The following is a 20038-nucleotide window of genomic DNA, read 5'->3' on the forward strand; positions in this document are numbered from 1 at the left end:
AAATGCATTGCCCAAAAGACTCAAAACTTACAGTGCCTGAATATCAAAGTGGTGAGGTGATTTATGTGTCAATCCAAAAACTTTGTACCTATCCATATTATCTTTCAAAAGTAAGTGCCAGAGACCCTCAAGATGGTGGAGGAGTAAGACATGGAGATCACCTTCCTCCCCACAAATACATCAGAAATACATCTAAATGTGGAACTCCTACAGAACACTTACTGAATGCTGGCAGAAGACCTCAGACTTCCCAAAAGGGAACAGATGCCCTCAGGTGACCTACACTGAGAGGCGGGGCCAAATCCAAAGCTGAACCCCAGGACTGTGCAAACAAAGAAGAGAAAGGGAAATTTCTCCCAGCAGCCTTGTGGATTAAATCTCCACAATCAACTTGATGTACCCTGCATCTGTGGAATACCTGAACAGACAATGAATCATCCCAAAATTGAGACGGTGGACTTTTGGAGCAACTGTAAACTTGGGGTTTGCTGTATGTGACTGACTGGTTTCTGGTTTTATGTTTATCTTAGTTTAGTATTTAGAGTTTATTATCACTGGTAGATTTGTTTATTGATTTGGGGTTGCTCTCTTCCTTTTTTAATATATGTTTATAGGTATATTTTTTCCTTTTTCTCTTTTTGTGAGTGTGTATCTGTATGCTTCTTTGTGTGATTTTTCTCTGTGTAGCTTTGGTGTAACATTTGTCCTAGGGTTCTGTCTGTCCGTTTTTTGGTGTTTTTTAAATATAGTTTTTAGCACTTGTTATCACTGTTGGATTTGTTTTCTGGTTTGGTTGCTCTCTTCTTTCTTTCTTTTTTCTATTTTTTAATTACTTTTTAATTTTTTTAGTTTTTAATAATTTTTTAATTTTATTTTAATAAATTTATTTCTTTTTATTTATTTATTTGTTTGTTTATTTTTCTCTCCCTTTTCTTCTGAGCCGTGTGGCTGACAGGGTCTTGGTGCTCCAGCTGGGTGTCAGGTCTGTGCCTCTGAGGTGGGAGCACCGAGTTCAGGATATTGGTCCACCAGAGACCTCCCAGCCCCACATTATATCAAGCGGTGAAAGCAATTAGGAATTGTGGAAAGTATATCATCTCCTACCTTAGTGATATCAGAACTATAAGAAAATACCACAATTTCATGCCAACAAATTATACGACTTAAATGAAGTAGGCAAAGTCCCCAGAAAGCCACAAATTATTGAAACTGACTCAAGTAGAATTAGAAAACTTTAGACCTGTAACAAAAGACTGAATTAGTAAATGAAGATTTTCCCATAAATAAAAACCCAGAACCACATGACTTCACTGGTGAATCCTCCCAAATATTTTAAGAATAAATGGTACCAATCCTTCTACAAATTCTTCCATAAGTAGAGGAGGGAAGGAAGCTTTCCCAGCTCATGCTGCATGGGCACTATTAACCTGATACAAAAACCAGACAAAGGCATCACAAGAAAACAAAATTTCAGACCAGCATCGCTCATGAATACAGACACAAAAATACTCAAAAAATGTCAGCAAACTTTATTCCACAAAGAGCGTTTTACTTTGCAAATTAAAATCAACCAGGTTGTTGGAAGAACCCAAAATGGAATGCAGACTATGACAAATGAATCTAAGTGTGGTAGAAATTGATTACAAAACCTTGCTGCAGGGTAACCTAGCTGAAAGGAGCTAAACCAAGTAATTTTTAAAAGCAATGTTTGCCTGGATGCTGCAAGGCTAAATACAGAAAGAATTGGACACAAACACTTCGGTAAGTTGCTCACAGTGTTGGAAATTGTGAAACTCCGTGCATTCTTAATTGAACAAATAAGTAAATATACTGTAGATAATTAAACAAGGCTTCTCTGGAGAAACTGTTGAAGAAGTTACACATAAGCAAAGGGGAACATTTCTAAAATGAACCCTGGTTCTACACTACATTAGAGTCTGAGGTATCAGTATGAACTCATTTACACACACACACAGATGCATACACACCCACAGAAGCATGGAGAAATACAGAAATATATGTGTGTGTCAATGGGAACATATATTTCGAGTTCTGTCTGCTGAGAGGACCTAGGAAAAAAAGACTCCCTAGTAGCCATGAGCACACCGAAATGCCCAGATTTTGTTTTTTAAATTCCTTCTCCAATAAAAGGAACCAAAGCTCCTTGGAAAAGTAGTTGACTCCAGAACTGGGGCAGGTAAAATACAAGATAACCCTGGAGCATCTTGTGGGCCTTGACAGTAAATATATCCTTGGGAAAAGCAGGGAGGAAGATGCAGCCATGTTAAAAGGACTCAGTATCTGATCTGAAAGAACTCATAATGGTCAAATCTGGAACAATTTGAGCAACAAAATTAACAGTGATAATAATAGATATAACCAAATTAAAAAAATAAATATTGATGAGTCCATACAGATATAAATGACTGAATAAATAAATAAATGCAAAGAACTCTTCCTTAGAGAAGAATTCTAATTAAATGTAGAAGAACAAGAGAGGCAGAAAATCACCATTAGAACACCACAATGATAAGTGCTGCAGGCAAGATCCACTGGTGATGGCAAAATTAGTGGTGAAAGTTTAAGGATAAACAGGAGTTTTGTGTAGCATCAAAGTATGACTCACTTAAATATGTATTACATAGGGAGAAATAGTAACTACTCAGTGGAGAATGCTGGCAGATTCCACCTTAATCAGGTGATCAAGATTAATATTTCCCATATGCTGAGAAGGATACATCACCTATGTGGGATTTTTTCTTAAAAATCCATAACCTCAATGTACTCATGAGAAAACAGCAGACAAATCCAAATTGAAGATAATTCTACAAAATACCTAACTGGTACTCTTCAAATGTATATAGGTCACAAGAGATATTAAGATAGAAAAATGGTCACAGTTTGGAGGAGACTAAGGAGACATGACAACTAAATGAAATGTGGGATTCTGGACTGATACAGGTATAGGGAGAAACTTTTACTGGAAAAATGGGGAAATCCAATTAAAGTCTGAAGTTTAGCTAATAGCATTGTAACAGTGTTAATTACCTGGTTTCAATAACTGTTCTGTAAGATGTTAACTTTAGGAGAAGCTAGATGAAGACTAGTTGGGGATCTCTGTACTATCCTGTAAGTCTAAAATTATATCATATTTAAAATGTTTTAAAAGACTAAAGCTGTCACAAGTCATTTCCTAACATACACTAGGCATGATGCAGCCCATAGTGAGGTCAGGTAGGCAGGTGACAAGCAGAGAGAGAAAAGGCAAGTGCCTTTCCAAAATACAGAAATCAGGACTCAGCATCTAGAGGTGTAAAGTGGTTCCAGATTTCCCAACTGGGCCACAGAAAACCTGAAAAGTTAAAAGTCTGGCCACTCATACAAGCCAATTCTTCCTCCACTGTGAATTCAAAAAGCAAAGATAGGAATATTTGATAAATTAGCAAAAAGTCATATATGTATTCAACATATACTATTATATGTAATGTAATGTAATATTATCTATGAATGGATAAAGAAGATGTACATATATACAATGGAATATTACTCAGCCATAAAAAGGAATGAAATTGGGTCATTTGTAGAGATGTAGATAGACCTAGAGACTGTCATACAGAGTGAAGTAAGTCAGAAAGAGAAGAACAAATATCGTATATTAAAGCATACATGTGGAATCTAGAAAAATGGTACAGATGAACCTGCTTGCAAGGCAGAAACAGAGACACAGATGTAGAGAAAAAACATATGGACACCAAGGGGGAGGGTGAGTGGGATGAATTGGGAGACTGGGATTGCCATATACACTAATATGTATAAAATAGATAAAAATAGATAACTAATGAAAACCAGCTGTATAACACAGGGAACTCTACTTAATGCTCTTTGGTGACCTAAATGTGAAGGAGATCCAAAAAAGAGGGGATATATATATACATATAGCTGATTCATTTCCCTTTACAGCAGAAACTAACACAACATTGTAAAGCAACTATACTCCAATAAATAAATAAAAACAAATAAAAAGCAATAAATATGTGAGAAAAATAATAAATGTTATATTATAATTCTAATAAAATAAAATATGCAAAATCAGAAATATATATATTCTATACATAATGTATTAAACATGTATATGTTATTAAAATGTAATATGCACTGTCATACATATTACATATGAATATGTAATATATACATGCAATATTACAAATATATATTGATATTATACATTATAATCACATACTAACTATACACACATATATACATATATTATATATTATACATATATACATAGTATATTATACATATGTAATAGATAATTTATATATACTGTGTATTCTTGTAAGTTACATTATATAATATATAATATACATATAATATATATTACATTATATGTGACTTTATATATAAATATATATGACATATAAATATGTGACTATAGGTATGTGACATATATGACTTTGTTCATCAACTGAGTGTTCATGTGGTACCAAATGTTCAGAGAGAGAGAGAGAATATATAGATTCTAAGAAAGATGGACCAGGGCCCAGTTAAGAAAATGGAGACGGTGGGAAGAGGCAACTATAGCAGCAGTGGGTGTCCTGCTTGCTCCTGCCTGGAGGAAAACTTGTCCAAAGTGTCCCTCTTCTGTTGCAAAGATCCTGACCACTGGGGTAGGCCAGACTAACAACCTCAAGCCACCCGACTTCTAGGGGCACATCTGACAGAAAGACGATAAGAATGGAACATTGTCTCTCTGGAGAGAACTGACTTGGTGGGGGAATGGGCCCACAGGAGCAGCACCCTGGGCTCCCTCAAGGGCAAAGCTGGACTCTGATGGTGTCCTGCAATGCTCCTCTGAGGAACCACTGAGGGGCCAAGCAGCAAAGTACTGGGGAACAGACCCTGGTGGGCCAGGGAAAAGGAACAAAATTTTTTTAAGCCAGGTGGAGCAAGACAAACAGGGAAAACCAGGACAAACAGCCCACAGAAGTGGCTGCTCCAGCCAGCTACGGGAAGACCAATGGGCCTGGGGAGCTCTACATCTTCCAGAAGCTCCTCAGTTGTGAATTAATGCTGGGGGCTGGCAGAGTGGAAACAAGAAGTCTGAGGGCCTCTGCAGTCTGAGATGGCCTCTGTCTTACCCTTCCAAGACCTTGTTGATCCACTGGATCGCAGCTCTCTTCTCCAAGTCAAGGTCTTCAGCAGTGACTGGATAACATAGCTGGGGTGGTGGGGGCAAAATCGGTGGGTCATTTCGTCTCGAGGGCAGCAGCAGAGGAATCTTGCGTTTCTGTTTCCGGGGCCTGGAACTGTCAGATGGCTGTGAGCAATTTAAGTTTTGTTTCTGCTCTAAGGGGCCATCTGCATGCTTGATCTTCCTCTTTTCACGCTTGATCTTCCTCTGTGGTTCCACTGAGGCTGAAGGGGTAGACTGACAGCCTTCCTCGCTGGCTTTCTTTGAGAGCACACGAGGATGCGATGAGGCTGTGCCCAGGAGCCCTGCTGCGCCTGGACCGCTCCTCTGCAGCTGTGCTAAACCTCTAGTGGAGCTGTACGAACTGGTGATGGCATTTCGTTTGCTGCATGAGCTCAAAAAGTAGGTCTGGGATTTCCTAATCAGGATATCTTCAGAGTTCTTGGAACAGAAGTCTCTCTTCAGAGGCCCAGGCCTGGGCTCAAGGGAAGAGAGGACCCCATTGGCCATCAGCCGTCCAAACACAGACTGCGCATTCCCACCGGGGTTCGAGCCCCTTCTCTGTTCGTCCTGACTCTCAGGAGCTGAGCGACCTTTCTTTTGCTTCATTAGCTCTTTCCTGCTCTCAGCCAGGGTTGTCAGGTCCTTCTCTTCCTTGGCTCTCAGTTGACCGCTTTCTTCGAGGGCCCTTGCCAGGATCTCCTTTCCACAAAAGTTTGGGAGGTGAACAGACAGTGAAGACCACATACAGATGATTATCTGCTTCAGAGCCAAAAGGAGCGTCAGTTTGCCCTTAGCAGGTGCCATCTTCAGGATCACTGAGGTACAGAACATCTTGGAGCTGAAAGCAGACAGCAGTGGTTTCTGATGGCCACTCCGGGGCCCCGAAGAAAAGACCCCCAGAAATAAACACCAGGCTTGCTGGATTGGATATTGCCACCGATGGGCTATGATAAACAGCCAACGGTGCCAACGACGATGGGGTGAAGCCACAGGATCCTCGTATGACAGCCTGCGAGCCAGGTCCAGGGTTGGGACCACCGACTGAACCCGGAAAGGGAGGGGAACACGGCGGGCGGGATACGGGGGCCCGAGGAGCTCGGGTCTCTCCGGCTGGTGCCCGTCTCGCAGAGCAGATGACTGCGGGCGACGGCAAGGCCGGTTCAGGTAACCGCCCATGAAGGGCATCTCTGCACGGTCGGGTCCTTCAGTTGGAGTCAGTGGCTCAGAGAGGTTTCCCTTAGCTACTGACTGTTGCGTGTGCCGCCTGTGACGCGTTGTTGGAACGAGTGAGCCGAGAAAGTGGGCGCGAGACCTGCGAGTGGCCTCGCCTGCTTCCGGACCGCTGCTGCGGGCCTCGGGTGATGGCACGTGGAGGAACGGCTCCCTGGGGTGCAGCCGCCCTTCCCGCGGCCAGGCCCCATCTTCATCGTGGGAAAGTGACGGGCGGTGTTCCCCCAACCCGAACGGCTCCGGGCTCAGCAGCGCCCACTCTATCCTAGAGCTCTGGGGTCAGCACCGGATACCCCAGGTGAAAGCCGTTCAGAACCCATGCCACCGAGATCCTGCGTGATGGCATAGCCACCCAGGGGTCTAGGGGGCAGGAGGACCGCAGGAGGGAACTCACTGGACGCAGGAGGCCAGAGTGCATGTGCTGCCCCCCATCTTCCTCCCTTCCCAGAGAATCTTACTTTCCAGGTGCCCTTTCTTGGCTCCTCATTCCCTTCCCTGGGAAGTAAGGTTTCCAAGACAGTGTGTAATGACCAGAAGTCAGAACTTATAGGTAGAGGACTGGCATCTTTTTAGGCAGCTCTATATCCAGGAGCTATGTTATCTGGGACCTAAAACTTGAATTCCTGTTTTGAAGGTCATGCTTTACCTTCATCCTAATCTTCGCTTTCTGCCTCTTAGCAGATCCTGTAGGCCTTTGTGTCATTCCTTTTCAGTAAGTCTGTGTCTATGGGATGGGAGAAGTGACCTGGCAATTTAAATTGGAACTCAGAATTTGGTTCCCTATAAGTATTCAGAATGAAGTTAATATTATTAGTTGAATGGTGAATACATTAGAATATTCAGACTATATAAAAATCTTTGATGTTTTAGTAATTACCCCCACTTCTTTGGTTTTGTTTTTTTGTTTTGAAATCTTTTTGCCTTATTTTGAATTGTTATCACTTAGTGAATGACCCGTGACCTTTTACCAGGCCAGTTCATTTCTCAAAGGAGATATTCCAGTCAATGCTCCTCTCAGCAAGCAGAGGAGGGAAGTATGATTTTGTGTAACCAACATCTAAAGGGCTATACTTAAATATTCTAGTGGGTTCGAAAATTCAGGAGTTTGACTTTCATTTTTAGGCAGAAAATTTTAACAATATTGACTTAACTTCCCAGTGTTTTATCTGCCTGCTGTGCTTCAAAGCCCTTTTTAAAATGAAATAAAAGAAAAATTCATGATGGGTGGATATTCTACCACAATATGAATGGAGTTGTTCCAGGTATTTGAAGGTTCTCAGTTAAAGAATAAATCCTAATTATAGACACATTAAAATTTGTTATCCAACGAATATCATCTTAAGGAATTTTTTCAACCATTAATTTTTAAAACAACTTTATTGAGATATAATTTACAGACTATAAAATTCACCTGTATTAAGATTACACTTCAAGAATCTTTAGTAACTTTGTAAAGTGTGTAACTTTCACCAATATCTAATTTTACAACATTTCTATTAACCCAAAAAGAAAACTCATGCCTATTTGCAATCACTTCCCATTCGTACTCACAGGCCTGGGCAACCACTAACGTACTTTTTTTCTCTTTATATTTGCCTCTTCTGGACACCTTTCATATAAACAGACTCTTACAATATATGGTCTCTTGTGCCTAGTTTCACTTAGCATGTTTTTGAGGTTCATCTGTATAGCAGCATGTATTAGTAATTTTTTTTTGTTGTTGTTGTTAAACAACAGAAATATATTTCTCATAATTCTGAGATTAAGTTGTCAGCAGAGCTGATTTCTCCTGAAGCCTCTCTCCTTGGTTTGTAGATGGCCTGTGTCTTTTCTCCCTTTGTCTTCATATGGTCTCTCTTTTCTCCCTGTGTGCATGTCCTGATCTCCTCATCTTATAAGGACACAAGTCAAATTGGGTTTGGGCCCACTCCCAATAACCTCATTCAACTTTAATTGCCTCTTTAAAAACTCTGTATCCAAATACAGTCACAATCTGAGGTACTAGGGCTTAGGACTTCAACATATGTATTTTGTAAGGATACAATTTAACCTATAACACTCCACCCTCTCAGCCTCCAAATTTCAAGTCCTCACATGCGAAATACATTTGTCCCGTTCCAACAGCCACAAAAATTTTAACCCATTCCAGCAACAACTCCAAGTCTAAAATTTCATCTAAATAGCATTTAAATCAGATATGAGTGAGACTAAAGGTATGATTCATCCTGAGGCAAAATTCCTCTACAATAGTGAACCTATGAAACAAAACAAGTTATGGGCTTCCAAAATACAATGGTGGGACAGGTATTGGATAGATATTCCCATTCCAAAAGGGAGAATTGGAAAGAAGAAGGCTGACAGGTCCTAAGCAAGTCCAAAACCTAGCAAGGCAAATTCCATTAGATTTTTAATTTATTCAAAGATTTAGTTTATTATATCAACATCAGTACTAGAACTCACAACTTTTACTCTCCAGTCTGCAATATTTCTACAGCACACATTTGCGTGCTGACATTATTTGTGTGACATTAACATATGTGGTTAATTTTAAGAAACTTCTGTGGAAAGTTCCATCAGATTTTAAGGAAATCCACTTTGGCTCAATTTTCTGTCCAACAAGGGTTGTGGCTGTGCCTTCTTCTCCCTGAATTTTGTCCCCAAACCCTCTGGAACCAATGAGGAAACAGTCCTGCTGCCTGGGCCTGTGCATTCGGGACCCATGGTGGCAGTAGCAGCCCTGGTGACCCGTGACCCACCTTTATAGTCATTCCTCCCTGTACTTGAAGGATGATGCATGTTTGCATCCAGACATCTTTATCATCTAACTTTCTGCTTGTAGAACCCCAGAAGTCTGACAGCCTTCCTTCATTTCATTCCACCTCTGTCCTCTTCATTCCAAGCTGACAGTGCTTCTGCTGTGATTGGATCCATGTCACACACCCATAATTTCTTTAGTAAAGACTGTCCAGCCACATCTTTCATGTTCTCTCCTGAACACACTTTCTCATTTTTTTGCAATATGAATAGGCTGAGAATTTTTGGCCTTCAAGTTCTGGTTCCTTTTTGCATAATAATTTCTTTTTGAGTTGTCTCCCTCTCACACTTTACTATAAGCAGCAAGGAGAAACCCGGTCACAGCTTCAACATTTTGCTTAGAAATATCCTCCGTTAAATATCCAAGTTCATTACTGACAACTTTTACTTTCTACAAAACACTACAACACAATCTGGTCAAGTTCTCTGCCACTTTGTAACAAGGACTGCTTTTCCTCCAGTTTCCAATAACATAGTCCTCATATCCATCTGAGACTTCCCCAGAAGCACCTTTAACATTCATATATGTGTCAATAGTCTGTTCATGATGAAATATATATAAACATATATATATATAGCATATATATATATATATATGAGCAGATATAGTGATAGGAGCTTTCTGTACAGTTCTCTCTTTCTGAGCTCTCAGAAGAATCACCTTGAATGACCATATTTAGTCTCTTCAAGACAATCTAGGCTTTTCTAACATGCACCTCAAAACTCTTCCCATTACCTAGTTCCAAAGCAACTTCCACATTCTTAGGTATTTGTTACAGCAACACCCAACTTCCTGGTACCAAAATCTGTCGGAGCTGCCATAACAAAGTACCTCAGAATGGGTGGCTTAAACAACAGAAATTTATTTTCTTACAGTTCTGGAAGCTACATGTCTGAGATCAAGGTGTCAGACAGTGTTGATTTCTTCTGAGGCCTCTTTTCTTGGCTTCTCCCTGTGTCTTCACGTGGTCTTTTGTGTTTATTACTTGTTTTGGCTGAAAAATATTCCATTGTATGTGTATATCACATTTGTTAATCCATTCATCAGTTGATGGACATTTGAGTTGTTTCCATTTTTTGGCTATTGTAAGCAAAGCTGCTGTGAACATTTGCATACAAGTCTTTGTGGGGACACCTTTTTTTTTTTGGAGAGGATTGTCAGATGATATAGGAAATTTATGTTTAACATTTGAAGAAACTTCCAAACTGTTTTTTCAAAGTGGTTGCTGCATTTTAAATTCCCACCAGCAATGCATGAAAGTTTCCATTTTGCTGCATTCTCACCAGCAGTTGTTATCGTCTGTCTCCATCTGTAGCCATTTCAGTGGGAGAGAAGTGGTACTTTATTGTAGTTTTAATATCCATTTCCCTAATAACTAATGATATTAAGCATCTTTTCATAATATTGGCCATTCAGATTTCTTCTTTGGCAAAATGTCTATTCAAATATTTTCCCCATCTTTAATTGGATCATTTTCCAAGTTTCAGTGCTCTATGAATTCTGGATACAAGTCCCTTATCAGATAAATAAGTTGCAAATATTTTCTACCAATCTATGGCTTATCTTTTCACTTTATTGATGGTCTCTTTTTGAAACACAGAAGTTTTTAATTTTGATGAAGTCCAATTTATCATTTTATCACCTGTGCTTTTGGTGTTATATCTAAGAAATCTTTGCCCAACTCAAGATGTGATATTGTGATTTATAATAAGAAATATATATTTGGTATTTGTCTGTATTCCTGGCACAGAGTTCTTGATAAGAGCATCTTTTTTTCCAGTGAGGTGACTGGGTGGACTCGTGGATGGTTCCTGGATGGGGACTAGTCACCAGAAAGACCAAACCATAATTAGAAGTTTGGGATTTCCAGCCCCACCGCCAGCTCTCCAGAGAGGAGACAGGGGCTGGAAATGGACTTAATAATTGATTATGCCTATGTGAGACAGCCTCCATAAAATCCCAATAGCATGGGCTTCAGAGAGGTTCCAGGTTGGTGAATACATCCATGTACCAGGAGGGTGATGTACCACAACTCCACGGGGACAGAAGCTCCTGAGTTTGGGACACTTCCATACCTCACCTGATATATCTCTTCATCTGGCAGATCATCTGTATCCTTTATCATATCCTTTATTGTACAATAACCAGTAAACATAAATACAGTTGACCTTTGGAAAACACAGGTTTGAACTATGTGGGTCCACTTATACGAAGATTTTTTTAGAGGAAACACTACTACAGTACTACAAGATCTGCAGTTGGTGTATGTGAAACCATAGATACAGAGGGCCAATTGTAAAGTTATACTCAGATTTTCAACTGTGCAGGGGTCACCACCCCCAACTCCCGCATTGCTCACTGTTTCACTGTGTTTCCCTGAGTTCTGTGAGATGTTCTAGCAAATAAGTGAATCCAAGAGGGAGGAGGTCATGGGAACCTCTGATCTGCAGCCAAGTGGGATAGTTGTGGGGAAACTTGGGACCTATTACTTGTGATTGGCACCTGAATGGGGGGCAGTCTTGCTATCTTCAGGTACACAGTGTCAGAATTGAGTTAAATTGTAGGACACTCAGCTGGTGTCACAGAATTTCTTGGTGTGGGCAAAACCCTCACACACCTGGTGTCAGAAGTGTTGTGAGTGTAATAGTAGTGTGACAGTAAAGAAGAAACACACTAGAGGCCGGGTGAGGTTTTTCTTACACACAGGTCTCAAAGATTTATTCCTATGTTTTTCTTCTAGGAACTTTATAGTCTTAGCTCTTACATGTAGTAATATGATCTACTTTGAGTTAATTTTTGTGTATTGTGTGAGGTAATGGTCCAAATTCATTCTTTTGTGTGTGGCTATCCCGTGGTACTAGCATCATTTATTGAAAAGACTGTCCTTTCCCCCATTGAATTGTGTTGGCACATTTATTTTATTCTTTTTGCTGATAAGTGAATGAAATTGTTTTTCTTACTTTCATTTTCAGACTGTTCATTGCTGTTTTATAGAAATGCAATTAATTTTGGTATATACATCTATCCTGCAGCATTCTTGAACTCCTTTTTTTGTTGTAGAAACACACACATGCGTGTGTGTGCATGCATGTGTCTCTTAGGGTTTTTCTATATATAAGAACTTGTTCTATGTGAATAAAGACTGTTTTACTTATTTTCCAATCTGTATTTTTTTTCCTTCTCTAATCTCACTGGATAAAACCTCCAGTGCAATGTTGAATAGAAGCAATGAGAGTAGACTTCCTTCTCGTGTTCCTGATTTTAGGTCGAAAGTGTCTAGTCTCTCACCACTAAGACCACTAAGTATAATGTCACCTGTGGGTATTTTGTAAATACTCCTTATCAGGTTCAGGAAATTCCCTTCTATTCCTAGTTTATGAAGGATTTTATTATGAGAGGGTGGTGGATTTTGTGAAACATTTTTATGCATCTGTTGTGATGATCATTTGCCCTTTATTCTATTATTATTGTGAATTATGTTCACTGAGTTTCAGATATTAAACCAACATTGCATTCCTGGGGTAAATCCTACTTGGTCATGGCATATAATTTTATACTTTGCCAGATTTGTTTTGCTTTTATTTTTTTGTTTTAGGGGGTATGAAGAATATTGGTCTGTAGCTTTCTTTTCTTGTGATTTGTTTATCTGAGTGGTATCAGGATAATCCTGGCCTCATAGAATGAGTTGAAAAGTGTTCCCTCCCCCTCTATTTTCTGGAATAATTTTTAAAGGATTGATATTATTTCTTATTTAAATTATTGAAAGAATTCACAAGTCTACTCATCTGGGCCTGTGCTTTTTTATTGTGGAAATTTTTTTAACTTTTTCTTTCCAAATAATTATACATTCACAGCAAAAAAGTATATATATACAGGAATATTCCATGTACCAGTTTCCCCAAATGGTGATGTGCATGTGTGTGTGTGTGTGTGTATCTCTATGCGATTTTTATCACATGTGTAGATTCACATAACCAACACAACTGAGACTCAGAACTCTACCATCACCACAAGGCCCTCTAATGCTACTCTTAATAACCACATCTACACTCACTGCTTTGAGAAGATTTTTAGTTATTATCAATATTTCTTACAAGATTTAGGTTTTCTGTTTCTTCTGGATTCAGTTTTGGTAACTTGTGTCTTTTTTTCTAAGAATTTTCCATTTCATCTTAGCAGTCTAATCTGTTGGCATGAAGTTGTTCATACTACTCCCTTAAAATCCTTTTGATTTCTGTAAGGTTAGTAGTGATAGTCCCTCTTTCATTTCTGACTTTATCAATTTGTGTCTTCTCTCATTTTTCTTGATTAACATGGCTAAAGGTTTGTCAGTTTTTAAAATGTTATCAAAGAACTAACGTTTGGTTTTATTAATTTTCTCTACGTTTTTCTATTTCCTATTTAACTTACTCCCTCTACCATCCTTATTAGTTCCTTCTTTCTGCTTACATTGGTTAGTTTCCTCTTCTTTTTCTAGTTTCTTAAGGTGGAAAGTTAGGTTATTGATTTGAGATATTTCTCCTTTTCTAATATATGTGTTTTAAGCTGTAAATTTTCCTCTAAATATGATTTTATCTGCATTTCATAAATTTGGTTCCTTGTGTTTTTTATTTAATGCAGCTCAATTTCTTAATTGTCAATTTCCTTTGTGATTTATTCTACTCATTGGTCATTTGAAAGTGTGTTAATTTCCACATATATGTAGATTTCTCAAATTTTCTTATGCTGTTGACATCTATACATTAATTAATTTATTAAATTTATGAGAATTGTTTTATTGTATGGCATATGGTTTATCCTGGAGATTATCCCATGTATACTTGAGAAGAATTTGCTTTCTGGTGTTGTTGGATAGAATATTTGATAGATGTCAGTTAGGTGTGGTTGATAGATAGTGTTGTTCAAATCTTCTATATTCTTGCTTATTTTCTAAGCAAATTGTCTAGTTGTCTTATTGATTATTGGGATCAGTATTGGAGTTCCAATTATTATTGTTGAATTGCTTGCCTCCCTTCAGTTTGGTCAGTTTTGCTTCATGTATTTCAGGGTTCTGTTGTTGGGTCCATATATGTTTATAATTATATTTCTTGATTGTGACTTTAATTGTAATAAATTTTCATGGTCTTTAGAAACATTTTTTGTCTTAACATCAATTTAACCTGATATTAATATAGGCTTTCCTGCTTTCTTTTGGTTACTGTTTGCATGATATGTCTTTTTCTATAATCTTACTTCTAATCTCTTTGTATATTTGAATCAAAAGTGTCTCCTTTAGAACCCTCTAGCACTGTTGGTGGGAATGTAAATTGATATAACCACTATGGAAAACAGTACTCACAGGTATAGAAAACAAACTCGTGGTTTCCAAAAAGGAGAGGGAAGTGGGGGAGGAGAGGAAGTTAGGGGTATGAGATTAAGAGCTAAATTACAATGTGTAAAATAGATAAGTAACAAAGATATATTGTACAGCACGGGGAATTATAGCCATTATCCTGTAATAACTTTTAATAAAGTATAAATCTGTAAAAATTCTGAATTACTATGCTGTATGCCTGAAACTAACATTGTAAATCAACTATATTTCAATTAAAAATGATGAAAGACTGACAGCTTCCCCCTAGGTTCAAGAGCATTGATAAGACTGCCCACTCTCACCACTGCTATTCAACATAGTACTGGAAGTTCTAGCCAGAGCAGTTCGATCAGAAAGACAAATAAAATGCATTCAGCTTAAAAAGGAAGAACTGAAATTATTTCTATTCAAAGGTGACATGGTCCTATTTATAGAAAATCCTAGAGAATCGACACAAACACACAAAGAAGATATTGATGTGAATAAGTGAATTTAGCAAAGCTGCAGGGTACAAGATCAAGACACAAAAATCAGCTGTATTTCTATACACTAGTAATGAACAACCCAAAAAGGAAATTCAGAAAACAATTCAATTTATAATAGCATCAAAAAGAATACATAGGAAAAATTTTAGCTAAGGAGGTGTAAGTTTTGTACAATTAAAACTGAAAAAAATTGCTAAAGAAACTAAAGATTTAAGTAAATAAAAAGATGTCTGGTGTTCATGATATGGAAGACTTAATATTGTTAATATGCCAGTACTCCTCAAAGCAATCTACATAGTCTATGAAATCACTACCAAAATCCCATGGCAGTTTTTTTTTTAAAGTAATGGAAGAGCCAATCCTAAATTCATACTGAGCTGCAAGCACACTTAAATAGCCAAATAATCTTGAAAAAGAAAAACAAATTTGGAAGACTTGCTGTTCCCGATTTCAAAACTTACGACAAAACAACAGTAATCAACACAGTGTGGTACTGGCATAATAATAGATACAGAGATATATGAAACAGAATTGAGAGTCCAGAAATAAACTCATATATCTGTAGTCAATTGATTTTCAACATGGGTGCCCAAAACAATTCAATGGGGAAAAATAGCCTCTTAAATAAATGGTACCAAGACAACTAGATATTCAACATATGAAAGAATTAAATTGGATTCCTATCTCACATGATAAATAAAAATTAACTCAAGATGGATCAAAGATCTAAATGTGAGAGCTAAGACTCTAAAACTCATAGAATAAAAGTGGTCATTCTTTGTGACTTTGGATTTAAGTATGGTTTCTTAGATATGACATCTAAAGCATAAGCAACAAAGAAAATATAAACTGGACTTCATCAAAATTAAAAATTTTGTGCTTCAAAGTACACTATCAAGAGAGTGAAAAGACAATCCTCAGAATGAGAAAAAGTATTTGCAAATCATATATCTGATAAGGTTCTTGTATCCAAAATATATAAAGAACTCCTACAAGTCAATAACAAAAAGACAAACTATTCAATTAAAAAATGGTCAAGGAGAAAACATAAAAAATAAAAAATAAATGGGCAAGGTATTTGAATAGGCATTTTTCCAAAGAAGATATACAAATGACCAACAAGCACATGAAAAGATGTTCAATGTGATTAATCTTTTGGGAAATGCGGATCAAAATCACGAGACACTATGCACTAGGATGACTATAATCAACAAAACAAAAAATAACAAATGTTGGCCAAGACATGGAGAAATTAGAACCCTCATGCATTGCTGGTGGGAATGTAAAACAGTGCAGCTGCTGTGGAAAATAGTTTGACGTACCTCAACAAATTAAGCTAGAATTGCTAGGTGACACAGCAATTCCACTCTTAACTGTGTACACAGGGGAATTGAAAACAGGAAATGAAACACATACAAGTACACACTTGTTCAGAGCAGCACTATTCTCAATAGCCAAAGGCGAACACACATCCATCAATGGATGAATAGGTAAACAATATGTGATCTATCTATACAATAAAATATTACTTAGTCACAAAAGGAATAAAGTACTGATACATGCTACAACATGGATAAACCTCAAAACAATATGTTAAGTGAAAGAAGCCAGACCAAAAGGTCACAAATTGCATGGTTTTTATCTGTATGAATATCTAAAGGAAGCAAATTACAGAGATTAAAAGCAGATTTGTAATTGCCAAGGGATGAGGAGAGGGCGGAAGGAGATGACTGCTTTATAAGTAAAGCATCTTCTTTTGGGGAGATGAAAATGTTATGGAACTAGATAGTGGTGATGACTGTACAACATTATACAGTACTAAATCCCACTGAATAGTACACTTTAAAATGGTTAGAACAGTCAATTTTGTTGAGTGAATTCTACCTCATTTAAAAAGGAGCTAATTACTGATATACACAATAAGTTAGGTGAAACTCAAGAGCATTATTCTAAGTAAAAGAAGCCGCTCCAAAGATTACCTACCTACTGTGTGATTGCATTTATACGATATTCTGAAAAAGTCAAATTAGATTAGTGGTTGCCAGGGGTTGGGGTTAGGGGACAAAATGAAAGATTTGGGGAACTGATGGAATTGTGTGTCATGATTCTGGTAATTGATACACCCATGTATGCATTTGAAAAACTTATAAAACTGTATACCACAGAATTTATTATAGGTAAATTTTAAAATAATTTAAAATGGATATGGTATTACTCATGTCTTTTATTTTCTGGATTCTGATGCTTTGATATCTGAGGTCTTGTTGACCCTGGAGGGACTGTTCCTCCCAGGGTTAGCCAATTTCTAGAGATAATAAACACCTCACCTGAGAGCATTTCTTTCATATTGCAATGACCCAATCCACCTCCTTTATAGGCTCTCACACTCTGGTCCACTTGCCCTAATCACCCAGAGCTGGTACTGTACAACTAGGGGAACCCCTATGCTCCAGAGCTCACTGAAATTATTCAAACTAGCCAATCCTAAATCTGCTTATCTTGCTTTGCCGATTTCTTTCTACAAAAACTACAATAAAGGCTCGTGTCCACAGTTTCTCCCCCGCTTTCTGCCTCCTCCCTGACGCCCGGCTTCCCTCTGTAGCCCCCATGGTGTGGTAGTGTGTTCCCTCTTCCTGGGATCTTTTCAATAGCAGTCATCTCATCATAGCTAAATAATAATAAAACCTATATTAACACAGACACACAAAATTTATTTGAAATCACCAAGAGACTTCCCAAAGAGAAAAATAAAGAGGTGCGATTTGCTCTATCAGATATCAGGATGTATTCTGAAGCCATAATAATTAGCACAGTTTGGCACTGGCACAGGGATAGATGAATAGACCAGTGGAATAGAACAGAGGGCTCGGAAATAGACCCAACTCATATGCAACAATTCCATCAGTTCCCCAATATATAGTAGATGATAGATCTTGACAGTTCTGAGAGTCTGAAGGGACTACTCAATCTATATGTTTTAAGTATTTGGCATTTTAGGCAAAGAAATATCTAAGTCTTAATTTCAAGAGTGGATAAAATACTATTGAAATTGAAGATTCACTTCTTTATAGGACTTCTGTGTTTTTCTTCAAATATACAGGGAAGCTTGGCTTGTTTCATCAACTGCTTTACAAGGGCTGAGTCCTCTAAAACTGAACACACACAAGCCAAAGCAGAAGCCCCCCTGCAGTGGACGCTGTGCTAGGTTGGAGGGAGAACTGAATCACCTCTCAAGGCCCTTCCAACTTAGGGTTCCCACTAAGTAGCCCTAATTGATTGTTCATGTGTGTCTTCAAGAGCTCCTTATACAGAAGCTAATGAGTGAGTGAGTGTGTGAGTGAGTGAGTGAGTGAGTGAGTTAGTGGAAAATCCACAGAAGATGGAGACACGGAGATCTCCTGGCGTGCCAGGCAGTGCTCCTCCCATGTGTGGCTCTTCCATCCCCCAAGAGATGGCCTCTGCTGGAGACCATGGATGGCAGAGGCATCTCCAAACCACTGATCCAAGTCACTGCTCCATGACACAGTTTCCCAATACAAAAAGCAAAGATTAACATAGTACCTACCTCACAGGGTTGTGGTGAAGCCAGTAGATTATATAGTGTATACGATATACCCAAGGAACTCCTATTGATTCTTCCCTGTATCATGAGTGCCTGTCACCTGGTAGGAATGCAAGAAATAACTGTTGAATGAATAAGTAAATTATTAAATAAATGCATGGAGTGCTTAGCATGGAGGCTGGCCACAGTCAGTACCTGATAAATATAATGACCATTACTGGATCTGTCACCTGCTTTAATGTAGGGTTTTCTTCTTTGGAAACCCCAGCAGAGGTGGAAAGAGGAAAAACAGATCCTCTTGACACATTGTCTACACAGCTCTTCTCAAAGTTCAAGTCTCTGCACTCTTCTTTTCTAAAGGTATAAAGTATGTAAATTTGAAATTTCATACCAAAAATCATTCATAAATCCTCACCTTGTGAACAATTTTTGAGGATAATGTGAATCCCTCTAAATTAAAAAAATTAATTGGGGTAATGATCTGCAAAGATCACCAGTATTCAGCACGTTGCCACATGGCACAATATGGCCACACGGTGGCGCCATTTAGGCAATAACCAAATTGTTGCCATAGTTGCTTAGAATCTTGTAAGCCAGACTGTTGGTTGTATCCCTGCATTTCACCATCTGTAAGTGGTTTCTGTGACTATGCTGTTTTAAAATTCATATCACAGTGTAAGCTTGGTATCCATTAGTGGCAGCGCTTGTGCCAGAGCTGAGAAACACAATCAGCGCTTGAAATTACATGTGGTAAAATGTTATGAAGCAGACAAAACTTCTACCACAGTAAGCCATGCTATAATCCAAGAAAGAGAGTCTGTAAGGTATAAGAGACAATGTGGAGAAGAGGAAAGACAGTAGTACTAAAGTAGAAATGCATGACAATAGCCTCAGATAAGCGAGCACCAAGAGCACACACATACACAAGTCTAAGGGAAAAATTAGTCTTGAAAAATGTATATTTTCATTATGCAGGGTCTTCAAAAGCACATTACTTCAAACAAAGTGGAACCACTTGAAAACCTGATTGTATTCCAATTGGTCGCCCAAAGCCAGGTAGAAAGAATCAAATCTAGTTCCCCACAACAGACCATTAGCTATCTGAAGATGGGGTACTGTGGGCCAATCTTGGGGGAAATGAAGTCACAGGCATTCCCTCTGCAGTGGGAGGGAATGGGTGCCAAGAGGCAGGGTGGCCTGTGAGGGTGGGGTCAGGGTTGCTGGTATGTGCAGGGGCTCTACTATGGGGGTCTTCCGCTTCCTCCACTTAGATGGGCCCAAGGCCTGGAGCAGCAGCACCCTGACTATGAGGCAGTGGCAGGTCCTTATCATTCATCCTCCCCACCTGTCTCCCTCCCTCCCTTCCTTCCTTTTTCTCACTTAAAGGGGATCACAC

At 38.5% G+C, this 20038-nt stretch overlaps 1 protein-coding gene across 1 annotated transcript; it reads right to left on the reverse strand.

Annotated features, from left to right (window-relative positions):
• Window positions 1-5137: 5137 nt before the first annotated feature.
• Window positions 5138-6373, reverse strand: LOC102976497 (nuclear envelope pore membrane protein POM 121-like). The gene has a single exon (XM_007124780.2). The coding sequence runs from the start codon at window positions 6371-6373 to the stop codon at window positions 5138-5140; it is 1236 nt and encodes a 411-aa protein (XP_007124842.1).
• Window positions 6374-20038: the final 13665 nt, after the last annotated feature.

This window comes from Physeter macrocephalus, chromosome 2 (assembly GCF_002837175.3).
Source record: "Physeter macrocephalus isolate SW-GA chromosome 2, ASM283717v5, whole genome shotgun sequence".
In the NCBI taxonomy this organism is placed as follows: Eukaryota; Metazoa; Chordata; class Mammalia; order Artiodactyla; family Physeteridae; genus Physeter; species Physeter macrocephalus.

Excerpts from the sequence above, each read along its gene's own strand:
- LOC102976497 (XM_007124780.2), bottom strand. The coding sequence starts at position 6,373 with ATGGGCGGTTACCTGAACCGGCCTTGCCGTCGCCCGCAGTCATCTGCT.